This window comes from Oculina patagonica, chromosome 4, assembly GCF_052425735.1.
Source record: "Oculina patagonica isolate OP01 chromosome 4, crgOcupat, whole genome shotgun sequence".
In the NCBI taxonomy this organism is placed as follows: domain Eukaryota; kingdom Metazoa; phylum Cnidaria; class Anthozoa; order Scleractinia; family Oculinidae; genus Oculina; species Oculina patagonica.
In genome coordinates, this window is record NC_135761.1 from 10,282,767 (window position 1) to 10,310,466 (window position 27,700).

General features: G+C 39.6%; 2 protein-coding genes across 4 annotated transcripts; one reads left to right on the forward strand and one right to left on the reverse strand.

Moving 5' to 3' along the window:
- Positions 1–12: 12 nt before the first annotated feature.
- Positions 13–25,517, forward strand: LOC144649517 (serine/threonine-protein kinase ULK4-like). 3 transcript variants are annotated; one of them, XM_078509026.1, is made up of 6 exons: positions 13–1,780; positions 7,947–8,162; positions 8,986–9,128; positions 9,984–10,997; positions 11,484–12,410; positions 25,478–25,517. In XM_078509026.1, the coding sequence occupies exons 1-5, from the start codon at positions 13–15 to the stop codon at positions 12,375–12,377; spliced, it is 4,035 nt and encodes a 1,344-aa protein (XP_078365152.1). In that variant the 3' UTR covers positions 12,378–12,410; positions 25,478–25,517. The 3 variants fall into 3 exon arrangements, with proteins under 3 accessions (XP_078365152.1, XP_078365150.1, XP_078365151.1); XM_078509024.1 differs by lacking the exon at positions 25,478–25,517 and having other exon boundaries at positions 11,484–12,591; XM_078509025.1 differs by lacking the exon at positions 25,478–25,517 and having other exon boundaries at positions 13–1,776; positions 7,943–8,162; positions 11,484–12,591.
- On the reverse strand, positions 15,088–22,320 carry LOC144649526 (uncharacterized). Its single transcript, XM_078509037.1, has 7 exons — positions 22,225–22,320; positions 19,502–19,824; positions 19,015–19,164; positions 18,730–18,852; positions 17,793–18,124; positions 16,974–17,112; positions 15,088–15,194 (listed from the first exon to the last, which is right to left on the reverse strand). Exons 2-6 carry the CDS (start codon positions 19,806–19,808, stop codon positions 16,975–16,977), a joined length of 1,050 nt encoding a protein of 349 aa, XP_078365163.1. The 5' UTR covers positions 19,809–19,824; positions 22,225–22,320; the 3' UTR covers positions 15,088–15,194; position 16,974.
- Positions 25,518–27,700: the final 2,183 nt, after the last annotated feature.

The following is a 27,700-nucleotide window of genomic DNA, read 5'->3' on the forward strand; positions in this document are numbered from 1 at the left end:
CAAAACTTTCTTATGGAGAACTACATATTGTACGACGAGGTTGGTCGAGGAGAGCACTCGGTTGTCTATAAAGGCCGCAAGAAGGGAACCATTGAATTTGTAGCGATTCACTGTGTTGAAAAATGCAAGCGACTCGAGCTTCGAAATATTGTCAGACTTACCCATGAAATGGACCATCCAAACGTGGTTAGGTTTCACGAATGGTATGAAACAACAAATCACATTTGGATGGTGGTCGAGTTGTGTACAGGAGACAGTCTAGACGCTGTTTTGTCACAAGATAAACGCCTTCCCGAGGAAACTGTGAGACGTTTTGGAGCTGAAATTGCAAAGGCACTTTTTTACATTCACTCCCTTGGAATACTTTATTGTGACTTGAAACCATCAAGGATCATGCTGGATGGAGCAGGAGTATTGAAGTTAAGTGATTTTGCGCTAGCCAGAGTAGAAGGTGAAGACGACTTTTATGACAACTTACTAGAGGAACAGAACTCTGATGCTGACGATGAGGAGCAAAATTATAGGGGCACAGAGAAGGAGAACAACAAACGACCTAAACCATCACCGCACTATATGGCTCCTGAGGTGCTAAGTGGGGGACCTCATTCTAAAGAAGCTGACTTGTGGTCATTTGGTTGTGTCTTATATGAAATGTTTACTGGAGAACAGCCATTTATTGCAGATTCCTTTCCAGAACTTGTGTCAAAAATCTTTCATGAGAACTCTCCACATCTCAGATTAAAAATAGACAGTGCGACAAATGAGGCGTCACAAGAACTTGACAACCTGATTCAAAGCCTGTTGGCTAAGGATCCGGCACAACGTTTAGCCTGGGAAGATTTAATAGTGCACAGATTTTGGAATGGAGAATTGGAGCATCAGTTAAGATCTAGTGAAGGAAGCAACGAGGTGGCAGCAATTGAAGAACAGAATGAATCACAACCAGAAGAACCAAATGAACTGTTACCAAGTGAAAATAAAGATGAGGTCATCTCAAATAATGAGCTGTTAAATCTGCCAGACCAAATGGTCCGACAAGGAACATATACCTTTAGTAGCAGGCCACATACTGCCGACTCAGCAACAAGCAGTGGAGAAAATAAATCTTTAGGGAAAACAAAAACAGTCATAAGACGAGCAAAATCAGAGGATCAGCATGAGAGCATGTCCAAATCTAATAAAACAACAAAACCAGATGTAAAGAGCTCTAATGTCGCTGCTTCTAATCCAAAGAGCAACAAGTCAACACCATCAAAATGGAATCAAACATTTAAGAAGAAGGAGTTAATGAATGGATTGAAACAGAATGGACTTAGTAAAAGTGAAGTTCAGGAATCAAACACTTCTTTGGCACTTGCAGACGTGCAACATGATGAAAACAGTGGTAGTCAAAAGAGCATTTCAGATCTGGCCAATCATCCATCAGACTTTATAGTGACACCAATCGCTGACAACCCAAAGATCAAGAAATTTGCTCTTCCTAAGTGGGATTCTAAGGCATTACCTTGTCAGCCGTTGAAACCAGGAGAGGTTGTGGATCTTCCAGAAGATAAATTTGAAGAGCATTTGAGTGCCATCAGAAGCTTGTTGTGTCAAAGTGACAAGTCAGCCGCTGGCCCAATTGCTGCTCTTCATCGAAGTAAATTACACACATCATCTTATTTGGCATCACTCTGTCGAGATGGAGAGATTGCAAATGTAATCTTTGACTCTGATTTTATATCTGCAGTGCTACGGCAGATTAAGTCTGGCTTTTCTGCAGATTTCAAAGCAAGGCTCGGTAAGTACACTACTGACTAATTGGTATCAGGGATCCATATTCGCAGTCGTCCGGTCGTCCGAGACGACTAAAACATCGTATGGACGACCAAATGATTACATAAACTGGTCCGCTGGACGACTTAAGTTTGACTTAATGAAAAAAAAAAAAAACAATTATTAAGTTTTCTTATGAGTTACTTGCGTTCTGACCACTTGTCATTCATTCATAACTTTTCCAAAACAGAACATAATTTGCAACTTTCTGTCGCGATAAAATCATAATTTTGGCCGCCATCTTGGCTGATGCGGTATTTTCCATCAATGAAATTATTGCAGGCTCAATTTTCAAGCTCTCAACCGCTGATATTTTGTACTGCAGCTGCATCCTAAGGATGGGCCGATACCGGTTTTTCAAAACGATACGATATCGATACGATATTTGCCTTTTTTCTCGATATCGATATCGATATCGATATTTTGACGTCATTTCCGCACTGACGTCATTGGTATCCCTAGTAAAAAAAGACCCGGACTTGCCTGGAATTCCAGGCGGAATCCGGGTGGATTCCAGGTGGAATCCACCGGAATTATTGCCGGCATTCCGCTGGTATTCCGCCGGAATTCCGGAATATTCCAGCTGGAATTCCGTGATAATTCTGGCCGGAATTCCACCGGAATTATTGCCGGCATTCCGCCGGAATTCCGGACAATTCCAGCTGGAATTTTCATGATAATTCCGGCCGGAATTTCCCTGGAATTATTGCCGGCATTCCGCCGGAATTCCAGACTTTTCCAGCTGGAATTCCAGTGAAAATTCAGCCCGGTATTCCGCCGGAATTCTGGACTATAGTCCGGACGGAATTCCAGTGGAATTTTGGGTCGAAGCTTTTCCGACTGGAGTTTTGCCGGAATACCGCCGGAATTAGCTAGTAGCACTACTGATTTTCTTGTTTGAACTGGAGCAGTGAAAACATGAATTTTTTTTTAATAGAAAAGCAGTCTTACAATGTTTACTCTGTACTCTCAATGTACTTATAAATGTAAAGAATATTTTGCACACGGTGAAATGAATGCACAACATGTAACTTTCAACCTTTTTATTTACTAACAACTATTCTTATAACTCTACAGTAACATGTACATATTAAGTGAATCTAACTTGAGATAGAAAGTTGAAAGAAAGATACACTTATTCTTGGTTGTGGTTAACATGCGAATTAAAAAGATCAAATAATAAAACGATGCGATATTCAATGTCTTTGATCGCATGACCAACTGTTTTTGTTCGCGATTGTAATCGCCGTGTTAATATAATTTGTATTCATGCACACAAACTGTTTAAAAGTGCTTACCTCTCAGTTGATCGATCGTAGGTTGTTTCATTTCTTGTGGTAATAAAATAATTGCTGAACATGCACAGTATAGTTGCTGATGAGATCACTTCATTTCACGCAATGATACAACAGTGTTTCAAAAATCGAAACATTTCAGCACAAAGAGACGGCGTCGCTTCGCATTCCACAAACCGATGCAAAGATCTATCGTTGCCTTGTTTCATTTCTTGAGGAAATGAAATAATTTATAGCTGAACACAATTGCTGACGAGACCACTTCATTCACGCGAACAACTGTTTCAAACATCGAAACATTTCAGGACAGACACGGCGTCGCTACGCATTCCACTCCGATGTAAAGACGTCAGGTAATTACATTGTTTACAACGCTGCAGAGAATCTTTTTTTCCGGCAGCAGAAAGGAAGGAGTTTACCTATGTAAACTGCACATTACATGAAGAAACAGGAGAGACGATTCCCGCTTAAAGAAACGGTCAAGTATAAAACGTTCAGGTCTCATTACAGGCGGAAAACTAAACACGTTTTTCAAAGTTGACCAATTAGATTAAAACGTCTCATATGTCAGAGATCACGTTTCAGTTTGTGTTGTCACGAAAATCCAACCGAGTGAAAGCATGCAGAATTTTCATGGCTTGTTTGGAAATATGTCTTTGAAAACAAACATTTTCTTTATATCAAGGATTTCTACTATCCAGGATTATACTGACACTAACAAACCGATTTAATTTTCGGAGCGGATTTACTAAGATCAGACTTTCAAGGAGCAAATGCAAGAAACTGCAGACAGCGGCAGACTTTGTGTGGCGGACATCGCCCGCAAAATATGGACGTAAATGGAATATTACTAAACGCTGCTGATATTTATAAATGAAGCAAGAAACTTAAGAATGAGTGACATAACCTGTTTACAAGGGCAATGAGTGGTAAGTGTGTGCTGTAGTCTCAACCCAACTCTTGATTTAGCAGATTTGATTTGATTTAGATTTGGCGCAGAGAACGAACGGCGAGCTGCCACTGAATATTATTTAAGATTATGAAGATCTAACGAAAGGATTTCTTGTATTTACTATTTCTCCATCGCAGAAGAACTTATAAACTACTGAACACAGGACATTAGTTTGTGGCTCGGCGGTTTGATTCGGTAAAGAGTCAAGTCTATTGTTTACTCACAGTGTTTGCATGACCGCACGTGCATTCTTGTTGGATTGGAATAGAGTGAGCTTCATTAATCTACAGTTTCTTTTAAAAGGTTATCCACTGTTAACCAGCGTTGAGCCGTGGAGCTACCACACACTCGTTAAATAAACCTGCTTCATTCGACTGATAAGCTGCTAAGCCACAAGAATATGTACCTATCTCATTTTATTTACATTTTATAAACGTTGAACTCAAGTGGCCACTGAGACAAATATAAATAAATGTGTTTTATTCTTTGTACCTGTTTGTACTGCTGACTGTATTTTAGCGAAGACATTAAGCTTAATTAGTGGAAACGATCCATTTAGACCATGTCTTCAAGTATTTTTTGAGACTTACGGTATGCAATAATTGTACAGACGAAAAAAATTGTGTAGATTGTCAGATTAGCTCTATTATTTGGCCTATCATTTTGATTGAACTCTCACTCATAATGAATTTTGGGGAAAATCATGGCATTGGGTGCAGCAAAGAAATACAAAATCTCCATATAAATCCAGCGGACTCAGAATTCCAGATTCCACTTGCCCGGTTTTCCACTGGACTCCAGATCTCCGCACCTGGCATTCCACTGGATTCCGGAATTCCGGGTTCCCCTTACCTGGAATTCCACTGGACCCCGCACTCCGGACCTGGCATTCCACCGGACTCCGGAATTCCGGGCTCCACTTACCCGGAATTCCACCGGATTCCACCTGGAATCCTCCCCGGACCTGGAATTCCGCTGGAATTCCACCGGAATTCCGGGCCTATTTTTACTAGGGATGTCACGTGATTTGTCTGATCATACAAAGGACAGTCCTGGCATTATAAATTTTAGCCAGGAATGTTGAGTTTTTGTCTTTTTGTTTCACTATGGACTAGATCAAGTCAAGGCAATAAAAAAAATCCAAATATTGACAAGAAAATCAATATTTGTTTGCGCAAAAGTGCATTTCTAAACCTCAGGTGCTGACCAGAAGACCGCAGGCTCAGGTCACGTGTGCAGTATCGAAAACGTATCGAAAGTGCGATATTTTTCGAAAGTATCGATACTTTTCAACATTGTCAAAATATCGATGTATCGAATATTTGGTATCGAGTATCGGCCCATCCTTACTGCATCCCCGGATCCGCGTAAACACGAGGCGATCGCATCAGCTGATGTTTTGATCAAAATTTGCCGTTATCTTGGTCTGGCGCCGCCAGCAAAGAAAATAAAGCAATGTTAACACTTCAGAAAAACAAACCAAATATGAATAAGAAGAGCAAAAGCGTTCTTTTCTTCCGTGGTTGCAGTCGAAGAGGCCCTGGCTTTCATTTGTGGCCGCATCATACGCTTCCGCAACATCGCAAGCCGCTTGGGGGCGTGATGTTTTGTGAAATTTGTAACCGGCAGCCAAGGTAGACAAGTAAAAAGTCTCATTAACAAATAATTGTGAATCAAACTCTATTAAAAACAGATTCGTTGTCTTGAAGATTTCATGTATACACAGTGTTACATACATGTGATAATAACAAAAAAGTCAACTTTTCATTTACTTGTTGTACGGTCGCCATTCTTCACTTTTGAACGGGCAAGTAAAATTTTGCCAGGGCAAGTATGTCATCTTGCATACTTGCCCGGCTGACGACTTGGAGAAAAAATGAATATGGATCCCTGTGGTATGGCAAGACAGTCAACTCTCTCATTCAGTGGACCTAACATGGTTTGCCGACTGGTCCTGGCCAAATTTCACTTGTTTCAATTTAACTCAACTTTCTAAGGTAGACACCTCTCTACAGTGTCTAAATGGTGTCCACCTTAGAAAGTTCACCATATTATTGGTTAAAGGAGAAGTTCACTCCAGAATGGGCATTTATTTTCTTCACGCCAATAAAAAGTTTACACAAAGATATGTTATTCACCAAACTTTCAGCCTCTAACGTGGGCTATAACCCTATGATTTCTTTCCCAAAACTGGACAACTGAACGCCGCCATCTTGGAGCTGGTAATGTATGCATGACGTCAAAGAGCTCAGCCTGAAGTTTGGCGGGAATATTTTAATAGTAAAAACTCCTTGTTTTTTGTATTTCTTGGAGCTCTCTTTGAAAAAAATGGAGCTGCACAAACAGGCATTTTGACAAATAAAAGCCACTACAAAGAAACAAGGAGTTTCGAGTATTAAAATTTTCCTACCAAACTTCAGGCTGAGCTCTTTGACGTCATGCATACATTACCAGCTCCAAGATGGTGGCGCTCAGTTGTCGAGTTTTGGGAAAGTTTTTGTAGGGTTATAGCGCACGTTGGAGGCTGAAAATTTGGTGAATAACATATCTTTGTATAAACTTTTTATTGGCGTAACGAAATAAATGGCCATTCTGGAGTGAACTTCTCCTTTAAGTACAATACATTCAATACATTGTGGGAGGCGCAGTGTTGCGCTGGACTCCAGATCGAATGGTTCAGGTTGGAGCCCTGGCTGGGGTCATTGTGTTGTGTTCCTAGACAAGACGCTTTACTCTCAAAGTGCCTCTCTCCACTCAGGTGAATTAATGGGTACCCGCGAATTTTATGCAAGGGGGATACCCTGCAATGGACTAGCATCCCATCCAGGGGGGAGTAGAAATATTCCTACTCGCTTCATTCCACTGAAACCAGGATAAGCTCGGGCCTGATGGGCCACTTGGCACAAACACAGACTTAACCTACCTTTTTACAAATGAAAAAGGTATTCGGGTATTCAAGTAAACATCCAATCAAACACAGCAAAGTTGCTTTTTCATGGCCTGTATATGAGCACCTTATTCCTAACAGGCAGGGCTTCAACCAAGTCTCTAGATACATGTATGTGTAGTTGCTACCCAAACCCAGAAACGGTGGCTATCTAAACAACATTTCACAAGGACCCGGCTGAATTTTTTAAAATTTAAAAAAAAATCTAGAGCTTCAATTCTTGTACCCAAATAGGTTGCTGTGCTTCTTACTTGTAGTAAAATATGTTAACCCTCGGACGTACAGGCAAACTCATACCCCCATCATCGTACAAGGGGGGGGGGGGGGGGGTGGATGGAACCCCTCCCCGGAGTTTTCGTTATATTAAGGCGTAGCGAAATTATTTTGCTCTGAGAAGAAAGCCCTTAGCTTACTCTACAAGATGACATAATTTAATTAATTGTGATGTCATATGACGTCACGTGACGTCATAAGAGCCGCCATCTTGGATCCGCCATCTTGGATTTCAACATTTTCACAAAATAACGGAAATTGATGCAAAATCAAGCTAGAATGCTTATGGAATGTAAAAATAAACAAATCCTGCACTTCTGTTTTAAAAAACTGGAAAAAATCAAGAAAAATGTTAAAAATGACGATTTTTGGCAAGACCTGCTTGTATTTATGGCAACGTCATATACCATGGACACATGGTTGACATATCAAAATTTTCGCAAAGGATGAATGAACAGCTACCGAAAGTTTCAGCATTGTAGGGTAAATGTTTTTTTCAAAATTTGGAAAAAACCTTATGGGGGAGGGGGGTGGCATCCACCCCCCCCCCCCCTTGTACGTCCGAGGGTTAAGTTTTCAAACCTTTCAATAACATTTACCTAAGCTTTCCCTTCAAAGAATCTGGAAGCCACTGATGCACAATGTTTATTCATATTTTACCTAGGTTATGCACTCAGTCTTTTAGCCGGTAATGCTACAATGATTTCTGAGGACTTCAACATGACAAAAGTGTTCACAATACTAACAGAGGTGATCAGAGACAATTTTCGGAATGCTAAGCTCAAGCAGCACCTTTTGCCAGCACTGGGAGAGTTTCTGTTTTATGCTGCAACTCAAGAGGAAAATCTGGGCTGTGCAATTCCACAGTGGGATGTGCCAGGTAATGTTTGCATTTGTGGCTTTTTAAATGCATTCAAAGTCAATTGTGACATAAAATGAAGATAAAAGTAACATTAATACAGTCGAAGCTCTCATAAGCGGACACCCTCGGTACGCGAAAAAAGTGTCCCCAATTGGAGCTGGCCACTTACGAGAATGGTTCTTGTAAGTGGCCACTAGAGGTGAAGGGGATAGATGGCCGCTTACGGGAGCTTGCCCAGCTAACATAATGGTAATATGCATGTTAGTGGTGTTTCGAAATGTAACCGGACGTGGATGACGACAAAACAAACACTGAAATATGGTACTGTAATTACAGTAAAATCATTGTGACGAACGGCGATGTGAAGTTGATTGATTAATACAAGATACAGAGGTTTTTTATATGATTTTCTTTGCGGTGTCCGCTTACGGGAGCTTAAAAACAAAGAAAAGGTCTAAGTCGTAATCTCGGAAAGTGTCCGCGGCCGCTTACGGGAATGTCCGCTTACGAGAATGTAAAAATACAGAGTTTGTATGGGAGTAAAAACGGGGTTTCTAACAAGGTGGCCGTAAGTAGAGCTGTCCGCTTACGAGAGTGTCCGTTAAGAGAGCTTCGACTGTATTCTGTTTCTAAGACAAATGTGCAAGTGCCACTATAAGAAACAACACTCATTTAAGCGGAAACGGGTTGGTGCCTTTGTAAGGTTTGCTTTTATTGGTACATGTAGATTCATGTTGAAAATTTGCAGTGTTCTCAGCACACAAAGTACATTTACATGTACAGCAAGTTGGATTGTATTTGTCAAATTTGGTACATGGTAACTTTTGTTGATCTGTTTTAGGGGTTACATATACCATCATCACCAGATGCCTTCATGAAGGAGAAGACATTGTTGTGCAACACTTTGCTGCCAAAACCATTGAGAATGTGGCATCAACTCATGGCAGGCATTGTACCAAGTTTGCCACAAATGATACAGCTCAGGTAAGAATAATAATTAAAAACATTGAATTCAAGTAAAAAAAAAACCCAGATAATTACAGTGTTTATACATTGTAGTCACTAGCTGTCTTCTCATTGGCTAAGAGCCTACAGCTACATGTAATTCTGGGAATCCACGCAACCTACAGATTAGTGAATACCCGGTAATCTGTTAGCAGATTATTCACTAATCTGTAGGTTGCACGCGCATTGCATGATTTCCAAGAGCAATATGGCAGGCATCTGGGGGCAAATTCACCTAAAAATAATTTGACCTGTAAGTTGAAAAATTGAAACAGGTTGAAATCGTTTGTCATTATTTTCATTTACCAGAAAAAACAATTATTAGATTTGGATTTTGTGATATTCATAATAATCAAGGTCTCAGTAAGTGTTATCAGCCTAAACCTTCGGCTTCGGCTAATAACACTTACCTCGACCTTGATTATTCTGGTTATCACAGAAACCTCATCCAATAGTTAAAGTGGCAGTATCGCGAGAATCACTTCGAAAAGTCAAAGTCAAAAGAAATATTTATATTAAGAATATTATATTTAAAATCCCAGCTGGCAGGAGTCTGAACAGTTGGCTGTTAATAAATTGTTACAAAGTGTGTGGTGACCAGCAGTTGAACTCGGGACTACAGCTAACAAATCCATTTCAAAGTACAATGTATGTTAGAGGGCTTGAACCCGGGACCTCCAGACTACTACACCAACACCCTAAATCACTTGGCCACACTGCCTCCTTAGTTCTTCTGTTTGAATTACAACATGAGTCATCTTTATCTTTTTGTATAACATTGTTTTCCGCAAATCTCTTGAATATTATTGAAAAATTATTTATTCTTTACTGTAGCTTCTCTGGAATCTCTTTACTCACTGTACTGTTGATGCCCAGAAAGTCACAGCAATATCAGCGCTCAGTCGCCTGACGAGCCACTCTCCAACTGCCTTCCAGCATGTAATCGAGAAGGCGGGTTTCAAGGCAGTAAGCGCAGCATTGTCCAGCAGTGTACCAAAGATCCAGCAAGGCATGGTAACAATGTTTGTCATGCTGTTATCCACAAGACCTCAGATGCGAAGGCTCGTCCAAGAACGAGATTTGATTACCAAAGGTCTCCACCTCTTTGAAAGTCCTTCGATGGTCATCCGCGGGAAAGCATTTCTTTTGGTGCTGACAATGGTGCAGTCTAGCTCGGAAGCTCTCCTCTTGTGCTGTCAGTCAAGGCTTGTCATGTATATTGAGCGACAGCTAAAACGTGGCACCCCCATCAAAGGAGAGAACCCAGACAATCGTGACTACCTCATGCAGTGTCAGGACCTCTGTGTGTCCGCCATTGTGGATGCCATGCCTGGGATCCTGTCGGATGTATTGGCGTCCTTAGAAGCGGTACAAGGACGGAAGCATCCCTCGGCGGGACAGGCCAAGCAGTTACGAATACACCTGCCACTTCTCTCAATCATTCTGCATCTTGTCACGAGTCACGCTTTTCGTTCTCGTGTAACAAATGAAGAATTCCTGGTCAGTGTCGGCCTGCTTTTGTCGCATGTGATCTCCATTGACTCTGGTAGCACCTCTATTGGCTCAGCTGCCGGGCCGAACGCAGCAGAAGACCTCATCAATGTGGTATTGTCCATCGCTGAAGCAATCACGCAACACCCTCCCATACTCCTGGAGTATCATGCTGTTGTCACGCAACACATCCTGCCTCATCTGGCTGCGCTGATGAGCAGTTCTAGCGGAGATACAAGAGTGTTGAGCTTTAGGATGTTTGCTGATGTAGCTTCACTGTATTTCGATAACCAGAATGTGTACAATTCTTCCAGTGATGTTGAAGATGTGTTGGCCAGTACAAGGAAACTGAATGAGGTAAGAGTAGACGAGAAAAGGAGCGGGGCTGTTCGATCATTAAATTCTCCTAACTTTTTATTATTTTTTCCAATGTTCCTTTGGAGAATTTAGTCATAAATGAAGTAATTTCTTTAAGATAATGAGACCCGTCATTTTCATTACCTGATTCTCAGAGGGTGTGAGCCACTCCTCAGTCTGGAATGAAGAATATATGAAATCATATATTTGAACTGCGGATGAAGAATAAATAAAGAGAAGATATTCTCTTTATTTATACTCCTCAGTCTGTCTGAAAAAAGGCTAAGAAAAGTACAATATCTCGCGATATTTGTGCTGTAAAAAACCGGTTTAACAGGTTTTCAATAGTCCTCTTAGAGTCCTAGCACCCTTGACCACAAATTTCTTAAGGATCCTACACAGTCACTAAAATGTCCAAGAATATATATACCTTGACTTCCTGTTTGGTCCGTAATCAATGTATTTATATTATTTTTTTGGTGACAGGTCATTAATGATCACTTGCTGCCCCAGTATCATCTTATCCTTCAAGACCAGGATCCTTTGCCAGCCTATGGTCTGAAGCTGTTGTTGTCATTCCTTGAGCGCAGCCCTGACATCATCCACACAGTTGTCAATCAACAACTTCTGCTTACTATGTCCCAGATCCTCCAGTCCCGCACTGACCGAGTCGACAGGGGAATGGTACTGAGCATGGTCGGGTTACTGGACTGTTTGGTGTCCGCCAAAGATGTTGACGTGTCCTCGCTGTACGATCAGGGTTTGATTGACAGCCTCGTGTTGGTGTTCGTAGACATCGCTTCAACTCAAAACGATGAAAACTCGCCTGCAAATGACGCATCTGTGGCCGTGTTGCTTCCCCTTCTCGATTCTTTAAACAACACATTGAAGTTTGTCTCCAGAGAAGTCCGCAAAGCTCTGCAGGCCAAAACTGAGGCGGGACCTGAAAGCGAGGCTCAAACACAATTGGCTGAGAAGCTTCTTGTTGAGAGTAAACCGCTGGTCGACATGACTGGTGTGCTTATCAACTACCTCTGTCACGAGGACCCGGATGTGAGGGATAGCGCGTGTAGGTGCTTGTATCTTATGGTTGAACTGTTTGGTGGGATTTTCGAGGACGCCTTGAGCTCGGAAAACGTGGAGTGCTTCGCGGAGGCGTTGAGTACTGCTGACATTAAGAAACAGAAGCAACTTCTGCGAATCATCAAGCGGCTGATTTCATCGAATTCACAGCGCAGTGACGTGGAAGCTAACGGTTGGCAAGGTTTTATTGATGTTCTGCAAGGACTTTTGAACCCAACTAACTCCTCTAGCGCTGAAGGCGTTGCTGTTCAAGGTCTTGTACAAGAAATTCTTGTTAAACTTGGTCTTGCAAAATAGTTGTTTAGTGGGGACTTTTATCTTTTCGGGAAAGTGACTGTGTTTTTGTTTTCCAATCTTCTTTGACAGAAAAATGAAAAGAAGTAAGAAAATATCCCTATTCCAGATATTGTAAACTGTGTTTCGAAAAAAATCCAAATAAACGGTTTTACGTGTGCCGTTGTTAAAGTTGCTAACTGATTATTTCTAGTTGGAGCAGCTTGTAGACTGTTGTTCTGTGTTGTCAGGCAAGTAAAATATTAGAACATAATCAAATGTTTTAACTTTATTTTTTAATGAAATCCGTTTACACTTTAATTACACACGTATTAGATTATGATTGTATAATACTAGTGGTATAAAACTTGCAGAAAAGCTGGCGTTTTGAAAGACATTCGCCTCAAGCGCTTACCACTTGGCGACTGCGGTCTATGTACCTTACAAACTATTTAACGTGAACAAATCGTTATAAGGCTTGAGCCGAAAATTCGTTCATCGTCAATATAGCGGAAAGACTTGCTTGCATTCCATTTGCAATTTAAATATTTTTGTTCCATCTTTAAATTCTATTCAAATTATTTACAGTTATAAGCGGGGCACATAAAACGTGTTTATCTGCTGGCTAAAACACGGCATGTTGAGAACTTGTAGCGCAGATACCTCACTCGAAATCTACCTCCCCCATAATAATAGCCCCTGTACTTCACGCTTCACATTCACGAGCTTGTAGAGGAGGCAAATTCGATTTTCCCCACTTCAAAATTAATGCTTTTTGGCGAAAGTAGTTAAAAGTTAATTAACCTTTAAAATTCGAATATATATTCAGCAATATATACTACTTATTAACCGAGAGTGAGGTCATTACAGGGGAATCTCAGACCGAGGCCTTAATGTATTGACCGAACGATAGCGAGGTCAATACATCAAGGCCGAGGTCTGAGATTCCCCTGTAATGACCGAACGGACGAGGTTAATAAGTTATTTATTATATGGCTTTTTAGCGCTATTCTAAACTGAAATATCTAAAAAACACCGAGGTGAAACTCGCTCTCGCTCTCTGTGGCTCTCTTCGTCGCTCATACTAAAGAAGTATCGGTATACCAAAATTATTAAGTATCGGTATGCTAATATTTTTCTTTCAGTTGTTGAAAAGATATATAGTTACATTTTGTCGGTATTTATTGTCGTTCTCGCAATTGCGCTAGTAGCTTTTACTCACAACTCAAAAAACCGCCGAGCCGAGAACATTTTTCATAATGCCCAGTCATTACAAGAAAATAATGCCCGCTCAGCAGCCAATCAGAGCGCGCGTACTATTGTAGCCATATAATAAATTCAGCAGTGTAGCATGGCAGCTCTCATAAGCTTGTAATGCTGTTCCTCTAGTGTAGCCGTTCCTATTGGTTTGAGGGTAAGGACATTATTCCTGTTGTTTGTTCTATTGTTCTCTGGAAGGGTAGCGAGCAGTACACGTGAGCCTTTGTGAGAGCTGTTACCCGACTCAGCGCAGGGTCATTGCCCCTTCAGTCTTAGAGCAGTTTTCAATTGAGTGTCGTAAAACCAAAACCAAAGTAATTACTCTGGCCAATCACAAAGGACACAGATAATCCAGTGAACCAATCAAAACTCAAAGCAAATACATGTAGTTGGCACGAAGCGCGGGAAAACGTGCGCGAGAAAGTCACGATTGGTTTTGGTTTTACTCCTGATTGGCCGAGAAAGTGGCGCGAAATTTTTAAACCAATCACTAAGCGTAGTGAACGCAAAACCAAAGCAAACGCAAATTACTTTCGACAGTCAAGTGAAAACCGCTCTATATATTTATTGAAAACTTGGTATTTGTTGATAAATGCCAAAAGTTACGTAGCTATTTACATTATTGACATAGTTACAAACCCTTTTATTACGAGGTGTTATTGTTACTAACTTTGGCTAGGCTGAAGAATATCAAAGGAGAGCCATTTCAAGGGAACAATGTGTAAATTTGGATTATTTAAAAAGAGAACAAGAATTATCTTTACTAATAACGTGAACTTTTCGTGAACATTCTTTCGTCAGGTACATCCTTTGAAAGACCCTCTTGAAGGCGTTTGGTTTCTCAGGAATCCACCGTACTATAACCTTTGCCAAATATTGGCAGTACTGCATTTTATTATATAGACATCAGTGAAATACCAGGAAATCTTTCGAGCGAAAAAATCACATCTTCACACGTGAAAATAACATGTTATTTTCACATGTGAAGATATCGATTTCGAAACATTTTCTGACAAGTTTGCCCTGTTTCAATACTGAATGAGCCAAAGTAGATCGATATTAAGTCGAAACATCTTCGGATCTTCCTCGGCAATCTTCGTATATCTTCGGAAATTTTTGGAAAAAGTTCAGAAACATTCGTACGACCTTCGGACAACATTTCTCAAATCTTCGGAAATCTTCGGAAAATGGTCGGCAATCTTCGGAAAATCGTCAAAAACCTCGTAATTAGTAGGTTTATATAATAAACAGAATATTACATGGTTGCTTGGAGATATGAAATTTATCTTCTCGTTCAAATCGATATCCCACTCGAATATAAATTTCATATCTCTGCGCAACCATGTAATATCCTCTATGTACGTGTTAAACAAAAATAGAAATTAGCTTAGAACATAAAAGCGAAAAATTTGTTTAGAGCTATAATAATGAAAACTCGTCTTCAGGCTCCTTGGCCATAGCTTGCATGAAAAACGTGGGAGTAAGGTTGTGGATGAGCTTTGCCACTGCTATTTCCAGGCTACAGGCATCACTTCTTGATGTTGGAGATGGGAAACTGCTTCTCTTGAACTGTTAGGCAAACTGCAAAAGTGAAAACAAAGATATCAAGAATTATTTCCAGGGTAATAATGCAACAAGGAATAAATAACTACAATCTCCTCGTTTTGTAATTTAACCACGTCGTGCCCTGACTGAGCAAAAGAAACTTTGCCCAAACTTAGGTACTTTATAATACAACAGCTTATTGAGGGTCTCAATGGGGTGGTGGCTTTTACGGTTAACGATGAATAGTTTAACGGTCAATTTCTCTTCGTAACGGTTAACAGAAGTGTTAAAAATTAATTTTCATTGTTGTAAAAAGTTAAAAGTTAATTTCTATTGTTGTTAAACATATTTTGATTTGATTTAGGACCATTCTGGGACGAAAGAGTAATCCAACGTATTTTATTTTATATTATTTTGCCGCTAATTTCCACGAGGCGGTAAAGTTTTAGTTCAAATTACGTTTGGCCGAACTTCTTGGCTTAGTCGTTACAGTTAACGTATTATACGGCTAACGGTTAATCTTTTTTCAATTTTTACGCCTAACGGCAAAATGTTTGACCATATTACGGCGAATGGTTAACCCAGTTCAGACCCTCCTTATTGTATGATGTCTTAAATACGTCAGTTTGCTAGAACTTCACGCACTTAGTAACCTTCGAAACAGGTTTCCTTTCGGGGATAAATCACCGAAGCGCAGCGATAAACAAGCCAGACAGCTCGAGTACCATCGAAGCCTGGGAACAAGTAACAGTGACAACGTAAATAAGTCTTGATAACCAGTCCCTAGAGATTTCCACAAGTTGCTTGGCAACTTTTCATATTTCGAGCATCTTTTTCCCCTTCGAGCAACTTTTTTCGTCTCGAGCAACTTGTTCAGTGCATTTTGAACAATTTATAGACCGGAGATTGTCCGATTGTTGTTCGAAGGTCATACGAACGTTTCCGAAGATAAAAGAAGTTTGCCGAAGATTTTCGAGGAACATCCGATTTTTCTCAGTGAAAGAAATAGTTGTTAATTACCAAATTTTTGCCTTAAAATGTTATTTAGGTACTTCTTTTGCAGTGACGTTTTATGAAACTGCTTAGAAATCTTACCTTCAAAGGGAATTTAGCATATATTTGGAGAAATTTTCTTGATAAAAAGCAGCGTTTTGGATTTTTTAGTGGCAACTTTTGAGCAACTTTTATCAATCAAAAGCATGTTTTGGGGTTTTTTTGGAGCATTTTTGAGCAACGTTTTGAAAAATTGCGGGCAACTTTTGAGGAAATCTCGAGGAACTTGTGGAAAGCCCTACCAGCCCCTTCTCATTACTGACGCAAAAATGGCCCGGAGCGACGAAAAGCGGTTATATACGCAGGCATGGGTCACTGTCATTACACGCAACTTATTAAGGCGGGGATAAATGTGAATGAAATTGAAATTTTAAGAGGTTCTAAGAAGGGATAGAAAAAAGAAAATTAGTTTGGACCGCCACCAGATAGTTGACCCCACGCAAGAGCACCCCAGGTTGTCAGGGGACTGTTTTGTTTTCCATCTACTAATTATTTACTTCAAATACTAATTTTACTGAAAACTACATTATATCTTTCCAAATTGTACAACTTTTTCGAGAAAAACTATTTCCTCCAAAAAAATCCCCAAAAGTCCCCCCAAAATTTAGCATAGAGCATAGAGTTTTGGCGTCAGATTGTTATTTTTTAAAAGGTGAACGAGATATTGCCAGAAAACCCATGTTAAGCGGTGCAAAAATTGCATTCTTTTTTTTCCCGCCTTAATAAAACAGCATCCATCTTCTTAGGCTATTTTAAACTTACCCTAACAGGTATAAAGTTCCATTCTCATGGATATTTGATTGTACCATTCCGTCGGACGGACTCGAATGTAGCGAGCTTTAATGATCGGGTCTAGCTGATTATAAACAACTGAATCGCTGTCTGTGTTTCCCAAGAAAACCTGAGTAAATAGAAATTATGTATATATTTATGTGATTTTCCTAATAAAATTGAAAAATAAAAAAAACATCAGACACTTATAAAATGAGAGCTTTATCTTGATTAATGCATCATTTCAGTATTTGTAATTTCTCAAGGTTAAAATTAAATTTCATGGATTAAAGAAACTTCTAGATCTATCACAAGCTTATAAATGACTAAGTTAGGGCTTTCGTTCAAAATTTTAGAGAGGGAAAGAAAGACAAAACAGAAAAGCTCTAGGTCTTTCAATACTTATAAAAGACGTTTTTGATTTTCTGAGTGAATTTGTGAAACCTGAGTGAAATAGAAAAAACATCAGAAATTTAAAAAATGAGAGCTTTATCTTGATTAATGCACCATTTCAGTACGTATATGTAATTTCTCATGGATTAAAGAAACTGCCATTTAGATCTATCAAAAGCTTATGACTGAGTAAGGGGTTTCTTTCAAAAATTTTAAAGAGGCTGACAAAGACAGATCAAAAAAGCTTTAGGACTTTCAATGCTTATGACGTTTTTTTTTAATTTTCTTTGATTTTTCTTTTGCTAAGCGTAGTTCAGTGAAACGAGTTGTATTCCTTTCCGTCACTGCGAAGACGCGTGCGGGCTTATTTTGTGCGGGAAAACTTCATGATTCATGTGACTCAGTCTACAATCGTACCGTGTCTGACTGATCTCCAGTTTTCCTGTAAAACTTGAAGGTTTTTCCATGTTCGCCATATCGTAACTTGTATTTTGTAACCCACTGAGCATGATTCGCGTCATTCCTCCCTTGTGTCGCTATACGTGTTATCCTTGTCGTTTGTTGAAGATCCACCTGCAGCCACTGATAAATGTCATTATACAGAGCTGCCCAGCACCCAAACTTCCCTCCGCCTTCTCTGAAATGTAGCCTGGCCTGATGAGCGGCGTGGTTTGCGTCATAAACTGATGAGGCGGTTATCTGCGAGTCAAGAATTGTACCACTTTCCATACCAAGGGGCACTCTACACACTAAATGAAGAAAATGTTTTGAAATCAGCAATTCTCTTACCGCTATTTGTATTACTGCTTGACCCGAATGGATGTGAATTCCCACAAATTCAGCGAAGCAGTTACATGTAGTAGCTTTTCGTGATTGACATAAAGACACGTTAATTATTAGATACATCCGGCATTATTATATTGTTAGTGTTTGTTAAATTGTTAAAAATTAAGGTTCCTAATTTCTCAACTGGCATGATCCGTGACAAATTGTAACGCAAATGGCGCAGGTTTCGAAATTTAACATAGAATAGCCAAAACTACAAATTGGTAAATATTAAAAAATTATCATAGAATAGCCAAAACTACAAATTGGTAAATATTAAAAAATTAACATAGAATAGCCAAAACTACAAATTTGTAAATATTAAAAAATTAGCATAGAATAGCCAAAACTACAAATTGGTAAATATTAAAAAGTTAACATAAAATAGCCAAAACTACAAATTGGTAAATATTAAATCCTTTGTTCTCAGTTTGATTATGAAAGATTGAAATCACTCCGGTCACGGAAAAACAACAGAAAATTTTAAGACCTTTTAAGACATGGCCATGATAAAGTCAATATAATGTACCTGAACACGAGCGTCCATTTCCAGCGTACCCTTCCTTGCAAGTACAGTTATGCGAGCCTGCCGTGTTTGTACAGTTTGCATTCACGTCGCAGTCGTGGTTTCCGGTGATGCACTCATCGATATCTACATAGCAAGTGATTGAGAGAACCAGAATGAAACTGAAAAAAATTCAAATGCTTTGATACTTAAATAAAACTCCAGTAGTTCATTTTAACAAAACAGAACACAAACGAACAGAGAAAAATAAGAACTACAAAACTGACGTTAAAGCTAAATGCGACTAACCTTCATAGATCATGTCACAATAAACCAAAACTGCCGTTTCATTTCCAGTTAGATCCAGCCAGTACTTGTTGCTAATGGTGTCTTTGCCTTCACTTGCCTTTATTTCCTGACACGATTGCGCTGGAAGCTCCGGAATGGAACCCAGAGGAGCTGTAATAATACATGTATATAACTGATTCTAAAACATTTTATTCTTGTCTGTCAAGCCTTGGCCACGCCAAGGCTTGACGGACAAGATAGTGCCCCCAAGGTTCCACAATCAGCCACTGACTAATTACACCCTAGACTCTAAACAAGCAAGCAAAGAGCGTTTCCACTGACCTCGCCCTGGCTATAAAAATCGACAAAGACATATTTGACAATTTTTAATTACACCCTATTTACTTCGCTTGCAACACTAACTATCTGCCTTTTCTTTCAAGGAGAAATCTTCATAACGACTCTCAAAATCTAAGAAAAAGAACATTGCATTGTATTGAATACAAACCCCTGCCGTTCAAGCGTGTGATGTATAACCGTGCAAGGTCTGGGCGGAAATTCTCGGGTCTTGCCTCCTTGGTGCGATTATTCAGCTCACACAGCGCTTCCCCTATAACATAATTATAGCTTTGGCAGGTCATATCTTGTTCGCAAATGACTTCGCACTTGTAAGGGTCTGTTGCTGGAAGCTTTTTAAAGATGAATCCCTTGAGAGCCATGCCAAGTTTGCTCACTTCTGTCCTGCATCGATCATCAGCAGTTATGAAGTTGACGAAAGAACAGAAGAGGAAGAAACAAGGAACTGTCCACTGCATTTTCCGACCTTTTGAACTGCATTGAGAGAGTTAAGCAAATATAAAGGGACGTTTAATCTTTTAAACGGTTTTCAGTATTTCCAGACCTTCTACTTTAATGGGTCAGTATATTATAACTCTTTATCAATTCATAGTAATTATGGTACGAAACGAATACCCAAGCATTGGTCGAGAAGTTGTGTCCTTCTTCTTGACATTAGTAGTTACCATAGCAACAGTATTACCTGTTAAAAACATCATTTATCTTTCAGTCATAATTACTCAAAACCGAGCTCGGTGACCACCATTTTTTATTATTGAGTCATGATCAGCATGGTATGATAAAAGGTCTGGCAAAGTTGAATCAATTCTATCAGAGGGGTTCAGAGCCACCTTAAATTTTCAAAATAACATTTTACTGACGTTATTTGTATTTATTTTCATCAAAAATGACACAGTTACCAAAATTACCTTTCATCTGCATGTATTCCCCTTTCTTTCGGTGACTCAAATGTATCTCATATTAATTCTTCCGATTTGAATATCGCGGCCCGTACAACAAATTTACACTGAGGCAAATTCTGAGTTATAAAGGGTAGCCTAAAGCAAGCCATTAACATCAACTATTTATATGCAAAATTCTCATTTTTAAAGCCATCGGCATCAGCATGCATGTTGCGACAATTGAACTACATGCAAGCATTGATGGGAAAAGTCGCTTGTCCAACCTTGCGCTTCTTCACATCCATTATGATACCCCTAGCGTGTGTACCTTGACACGTACATGTAGTAGACTATTAAGCTCGCTTACACTCCCGTAGACTACAACTGTAGACAACCGTCATAGCGGCGCAGCGGCCTAGCTAGCCTACAGGCCCGGAAGGAGCGGGCCTACAATTTTTTCGACATCTTATTTTTTACTAGTTTTTTTTTTTTTTTTTTTTTTAAATCCGCAATTAAAAAATTCGGATTGGAGAACTCTCAAGATGAAATGGGAAGCAATTTTTAACGCATCATATGTCTTGCAACTACCCTTTGGCGATGAGGCTCATCTCGTAAGTGAAATTTAGGAGCCTTCTGGACTAGCTAAATGGCTGGCAAACGTACAATAGGATTTTGTTTATTTAGAAATGAGAGAAGATTAGTGCAATTTTCTGTCGTGAAATGTTTAAGTTAAATTAAAGTGCTGTCGAAATACAAATAAAATCACCAAAAAGTGAAGGAGAAGGCGTTTTCTAGGGTCTTTATCTGAAAAACTTCCCCGCGGAAGCAAACTCCAGGATTTCCGAAAAGCGGCCCTTATGGGCCGGTTGACCATGGCCTACACATCTTCTGAAAACGCTGGCTATGTAACATCCCTGAGAGCATTTCGTGTGCCACCGGTAACATGAATAAAGAGACAAAGTTAATGAGCAAATTTTCGAACCATGTACAGCTGTTTGGTCCGTTTTAAGATAAAACGAAGCTCCCCGGGCCAACTCCAGCCTACGGGCCTGGAGTTCATTCAAGAAAATTATTTAAGCGAATTTTTTTGTACTCTCAGGGGAAAATGTAGAACTATTGGAATTGAGCGGGAATAAACCAGTGAAACTCTCACTAACGTAGCTGCGTTTGCAAGCGGAATATAAATAAAAATTCTACACGAACAAGGTAGAAATAAATGCCCAATTTTTAGTGCTGCGCTTTTAAAACTTGTTCCTAACATCATCCTAGCAAGGGCGAGCGTAGCCTTCTACACAGATGTAGGGCGGCAAGGGCAGCAATGGTAGACGGCGAAGTCGAAATAGTAGCAAAGTGAAGGTCGTAGAAACGGGAAGGGAAAGAAGAAAAGAAATTAGAAGGACGAGAAGATAGATTTACTGATTACCTTACATGATAAAGAACCTATTTGTGAATGAAACTCATGGAAAAGGCATGTTTGAATAAGGACAAGAACAAAGTCTTGTACTGTCAAAGTCAATGGGCATATGTCAGAGAAATATGCCATCACCAAGGAAGATTACAATAGTTAAATTCAAAATTCTTCACTTGACCGTCTTCGGAAGTCAGTTTTTTATCATGGAAATCCGAGGAACTTTGTTCATGAAGCAGTGTTTCCTCGTTTGGCCATACGCACAGAAAGCATTTTCATTGCTTCGTTTTAATTTGGCCACCCAGGAAGCATAACAAGATACACTGTTTCCTGTTTCTAGTTCAGCTGGTCCCTTACACGTTTAGTTATCCAATCTAGTTTTTAACATCCGCTAAATTTACCCAAGCGCTTCTCTGATAAAAAAAATGTTTTGCAAAATTATCATAACGACAAAGTTGTTGAAACCGACTGAGTCTGAAGCTGCTGAAGACCTTTGCTGGTTGGGACTTAAACAACTGAGTGAAATTCACGCGAAACTAGTAAAATGAAGTTTTCTTCCTTTAAATTCTTAAAGAGTTGCCTTACCTTACAAGCAAAACCTTCTTTTCCTCTTTGTATCGTTCTTTCGGTGTACAGCACCCCAGCCAAGAATTCTGTTATAAAGGAGTTCAGACTTTCATTTACTTATTCGCAACTGGTGACAAATAACATGGGATTTCTGGAAAAGAATAATAGAGTAATAAATATTTAATCATTTCTGTTCAACTCTCCATAATAATTATTTTTCAATAGTTGCCATTAGTATATACTCGAACAGTGGATAGCGTTTTTCGCGCGCGCTGATTGGCTACTCAAACTCCGAATATCCTTTGCTATTCACCTCCGAGCAACTTGCGCGCGCAAACTGTACTCGTTAACGGAATAAACTAGTCAAAAGTCCTCCTTTCGGGCAATATTATCTCACTGTTTGAGACATATTCATAGACTGTTTGAGTATATACTAAAACAACTATTCACCTAAGCGTCGGTGGCTAGTGGTGGATATTTACCGCGCCGCGACTAGCTACCTTCACTTCGGTGAATAGTTGTTTTAAAAATATAATATTTTTTAATTAAGGTTACTAGAGACCAGCGGAGACAATCTTTAATGACTTGGTACTCGTTCCAAATTAATTTTAACAACCACTGAGATTTACGCGAGTGCTTTGCTTATAAAAACATGTTTAAATTTTGACTCCAAAGTATGTTAATCACCCTCATCCCGCGAGACAAGAGATAGCTGTCAAAGTTAGACCTGTATTTCAATCAAGAAAAAACGAACCTCTCCGGGGAAAACCAGCCTACGGGCCTGGAGTTCATTCAAGAACTGATTAAATTAACTGAAAAGCAAATCCACCAGATTATTTTCCTTCTCATTTTAAGCGAAATCTTTGACTCTTGAGAAAATGTAGAACTAATGGAATTGAGCGGGAATAAACCAATGAAACTCTCATTAACGTAGCTGTGTTTGAAAATGGAATGTAAATAATCAAAATTCTGCTCGAATTGAACAAGGTTGCAATAAATGTCCATTTTCAGTGCTGCACATTAAGACTCTTAAAATTGTTTCCTAGCCTTATCCTGGCAAGGGCGAGTGTAGCCTCCTACACAGTTGTACAGCGGCTAGTGCAGCAATGGCAGACGACCAAGTCGATATATTTTTCATATGGGAATTACACGTTCAAAAGCAAAGCCATACCCAAGTAGCAGAAAATCGTGGAGAATTTAAAATAAACACTTGTAGCCGTACAACACAGAAAAATTAGTACACCATGGGTGGCTTGCAAAGCGACGAGAATTTGGAAAGCATAAGTATCTGACTTTCCGTCCGAAATTCAGTTCACACCGTACAAAGAAACCACCCTGAAACTTGGCATGAACCTTTGTCACAACTTGTTCTCTGGCTAGCTCTAGCTTGAAGATAATGCAAATCAAATCGAGAAATGTTTGGCAAGTTGAAGTTGTATCATCAATCTTTATTGATTGCTAACTAAAGATTTGATGTGAATCTTCGATCTTATAGACTTTTACACACAAGTTTCAATTGCAAGTGATATCAGTCCTAAAATGGGGGGGGGGGGGGGGGGAATTCGTCAAGATTGGTATCACATTTTATATGTCGCAGTTGAGATGGAAACACGAATAACGCAGTTTTAAGAGCAAAATTGAGAAGTCGCAATTTTGGGAAATCTACGGTCCGGATAATCTTGTACCTTGCTGTGAATGAACTTTAACAGTTGGCCAGCTTTTTTGAGGTCGTTCCAAAAAATTTCACCGTGGCACATAAAAAATAGTTGCATGTTATTAAAAAAGAAGGCTTCTGAAAACCGCTTATAACTTACACAAATCATGTCTGATCGCCATAAAATTATTTTAGTACATGTACTCTTCTGTCAGGCTCTGAAAATTCTAAGATATCGATTAATATTTTCCTGTTCCCCTTCTCGATTCTTCTCGATTCGAGAAGTTTGTCTCCAGAGAAGTCCGCAAAGCTCTGCAGGAAAAACTGAGGCGGGACATGAAAGGGAGACTCAAACACAATTGGCTGAGAAGCTTCTTGTTGAGAGTAGTAAACCGCTGGTTGACATGACTGGTGTGCTTATCAACTTCCTCTGTCACGAGGACCCGGATGTGAGGGACAGCGCGTGTAGGTGCTTGTATCTTATGGTTAAACTGTTTGGAGGGAATTACGAGGACACCTTGAGCACGGAAAACATGGAGTGCTTCGCGGAGGCGTTGAGTACTGCTGACATTAAGGTCGCGCAGGACCCTTGCAATCATTAGTATGTATTTATTTAAAGAGTATGCACGAACTGCCGGACGACTGAAGCCGACAACAAACAAAATATTCATGAGAATGTTTGTTTTTAAACTCTTTTGTACAAGTAATTACTAGCAATTGTTCTCCGTTTTGTGCCACGTGCGCTGGAACATAGGGAATTATCATAATTAGATTCACAGCTTTGAATATATCACCCGTTGTTGTAAACACTGATTCGGAAGGTCTTCGGAAGCCTCAAAACCTGCAATTTTGTGTCCAAGTTTTCTCCGCCGATATAGAATTTCAATAGTTGATTCGCGAGGAACGTAAACTTGATGTACTCTATTGTGCTATGACTAGAGCGAATTTTTAAATTTCCTTCTCAAAATGAAGATAGCACGTTTCAAAGTTTAGATTTCACATTTTTGCTCTCTTAAAAGCCATTAACTTGTAGCAGTTTTTGAAATCGAAAATTTCGTTCTAGCCATAGCACAAAAGGGGTTATGATTTATCACTAGGCTATATAATCATTTAATTTGGTGCACTGTACTAGCTGAAAACTTGGACACAAAATCGCATTATCTGCAGTTAAACTTTTAAGGGTTTGTAACATCACAGACAACGGTCATCTCTCAGTATAAAGACAATCATGAGGTAATTCCATCATCCCCGAATATCCTTGTTAAATTTTAGAGGAATCGATGTTCAAAATGTAGTGAATTAAAGCTTTACAAGATAGCACTCCGTCAAGAAATTTGGCTAATGAATTTATTAATGAGCAAGGGTCCCGCGCGACCTTAAGAAACAGAAACAACTTCTGCGAATAATCAAGCGGCTGATTTCATCGAATTCACAGCGCGGTGACGTGGAAGCAAACGGTTGGCAAGGTTGGCATAGATGTTTTGCAAGGACTTGTGAACCCAATGAACTCGTCCAGCGCCGAAGGAGCTTCTGTTCAAGGTCTTGTACAAGAAATTCTTGTTAAACTTGGCCTTGCAAAATAGCTGTTTAGTAAGGCCTTTTATCGTTAAGGGGAAGTGACTGCGTTATTGTTTTTCCAATCTTCGTCGACGGAGAAATAAAAAGAACTGAAAACTATCCCTATTCCAGATACTGTATTACTAAACTGTGATTTGAAAAATCCAAATAAACGGTTTTACTTATGCCCTTTTTGAAAGTTGCTAACTGAGTATTTCTAGTTGGAGCAGCTTGTAAAGTAACTGTCAGGCAAGTAAAACATTTAGAACATAATCAGCCATTTTAACTTTATTTTTTTTATTAAATGTTTACACATTAAATTTCACACATATTAGATAAAGATAGTATAAAACTAGTGGTATAACACTCGCAGAAAAGCTGGCGTTTTAAAAGACATTCGCCCTAAGCGCTTACCACTTGGCGACGGCGGTTTATTTACCCAACAAACTATTTAACGAACTATTAACGTGAACAGATCATTAGAAGGCTTGAGCCGAAACTTTGTTCATCGTAAAAAAAGGCCGAAGACTTGCTTGCATTCTATTTTCAATTTTTATTCCATCTTTAAATTCTATTCAAATAATTTCCAGATATAAGCGGAGCACATATAATATGTGTTTATCTTTTGGCTAAAACACGGCATGTTGAGAACTGGTATCGCGTATACCTCATTCGACGTCTACCTCCCCCTAAATAATAGCCCCTGTACTTCACGCTTCACACTCCCGTTCTTACACGAGCCTGTAGTGGAGGCAAACTCGATTTTCCCCACTTCAAAATAAAGGCTTTTTGGCGAAAGGTGTTAATTAAAAGTTAATAAACATTAAAATTCGATTTCCAATCTTAAGCAATATCTTCAGTAGTGTAACAGCTCTCGCAAGCTTGTAGTGCAACTGTTCCTCTATTGTAGCCGTTGCTATTGTTTTGGGGGTAAGGAGCATTGTTCCTCTTGTTTGTTCTATTGTTCTCTCGAAGGGTAGCGAGCAGTACACGTGAGTCCTTGTAAGAGCTCCTTTCTGACTCATTTATCTCTGAACGCAGAGACATTAGTCCTTCAGTCTTACATATTTATAAAAAGAACATGCTATTCGTTGATAAATGTCATAAATTACGTAGCTATTAACATTACTGACACAGTTGCAAACCATTATTGTTATGACGAGGTGCCAAGGGGCTTCCTTATATCGGGTTTCTGTTCCATATACATTTTATTGTTACTAAGATCAGCTAGGCTGATGAATATGATTCTTTACAAAGGAGGGCCTCCGTCCATGGGGTTTTGGGAACAAGGAAACATTTCAAGGGAACAATGTATAAATTTGGATTACTTTAGAGAGAACAAGAATTATCTTTACTATTAACGGAAACTTTCGCGAACATTCTTTCGTAGATCCTTTGGAAGACCTTCTTGAAGAGGTTTTGTTTCTCGGGATTCCACTGTACTATAACCTTTGCCAACTATTGGCAGTAATGCATTGTACGTCATTAAGATAAAAGCGAAAATGTTTTTTAGAGCTATGATGATGAAAACTTGTCTCCAGGCTCCTTGGCCACAGCGTGCATAAAGAACATGGGGATAAGGTTGAAGAGGAGCTTTATCTTTGCTATTTACAAGCTACAAGCATCACCTCTTGATGTTGAAGTTGGATAGCACTTAGACAATCTGCAAAAGTGAAAACAGAGATTGCAAGAATTGTTTCCAGGGGAAAAAGCAACAAGTAATGAATAACTGTAATTTCCTCGTTTGGTAATAGGCCATTTCCTGCCTCGTCCCCAGTCGCTCGCGATCGTTGGGAGAAATGCTGGTTAATTATTGAGGAAAGCGGGGAAAAAGGGAGGCACGGGAAGGAAAGGGAAGGCCTTTCTGTTTATTCCCCTCCCATCACCCGCCGCTTGCGCTTCGCGCTCGCTCCCAATCATCCCACTCGCGACTCTCTATCAGAATTCGTGCTCAATCAATTAGCCTTGGAAAAGCCTGTGGAGGAGGCAGGGCCATTTCCGAATTTCTCTTTGCCTCTGTTTCATGCAAAACAGACTCATTTTCATTTAAATCGTATCGCACGTAGACTCGTTTTAAAACAGAGACAAAGGGAATCTCAGAAATGGCCTATTTAACAACGTGGTTACATGTCCTGACTGAGCGTAATAAACGTCACACAAGCTTAGGGTTTAATTAAACCAACTTGTTGTATGAGGTATTAAATGCGTCATTTTGTTAGATCTTTACGCACTGAAAAACATGTTTACTTGTCTATATTAAGGGATGTAGTTCGGCGTATCGAA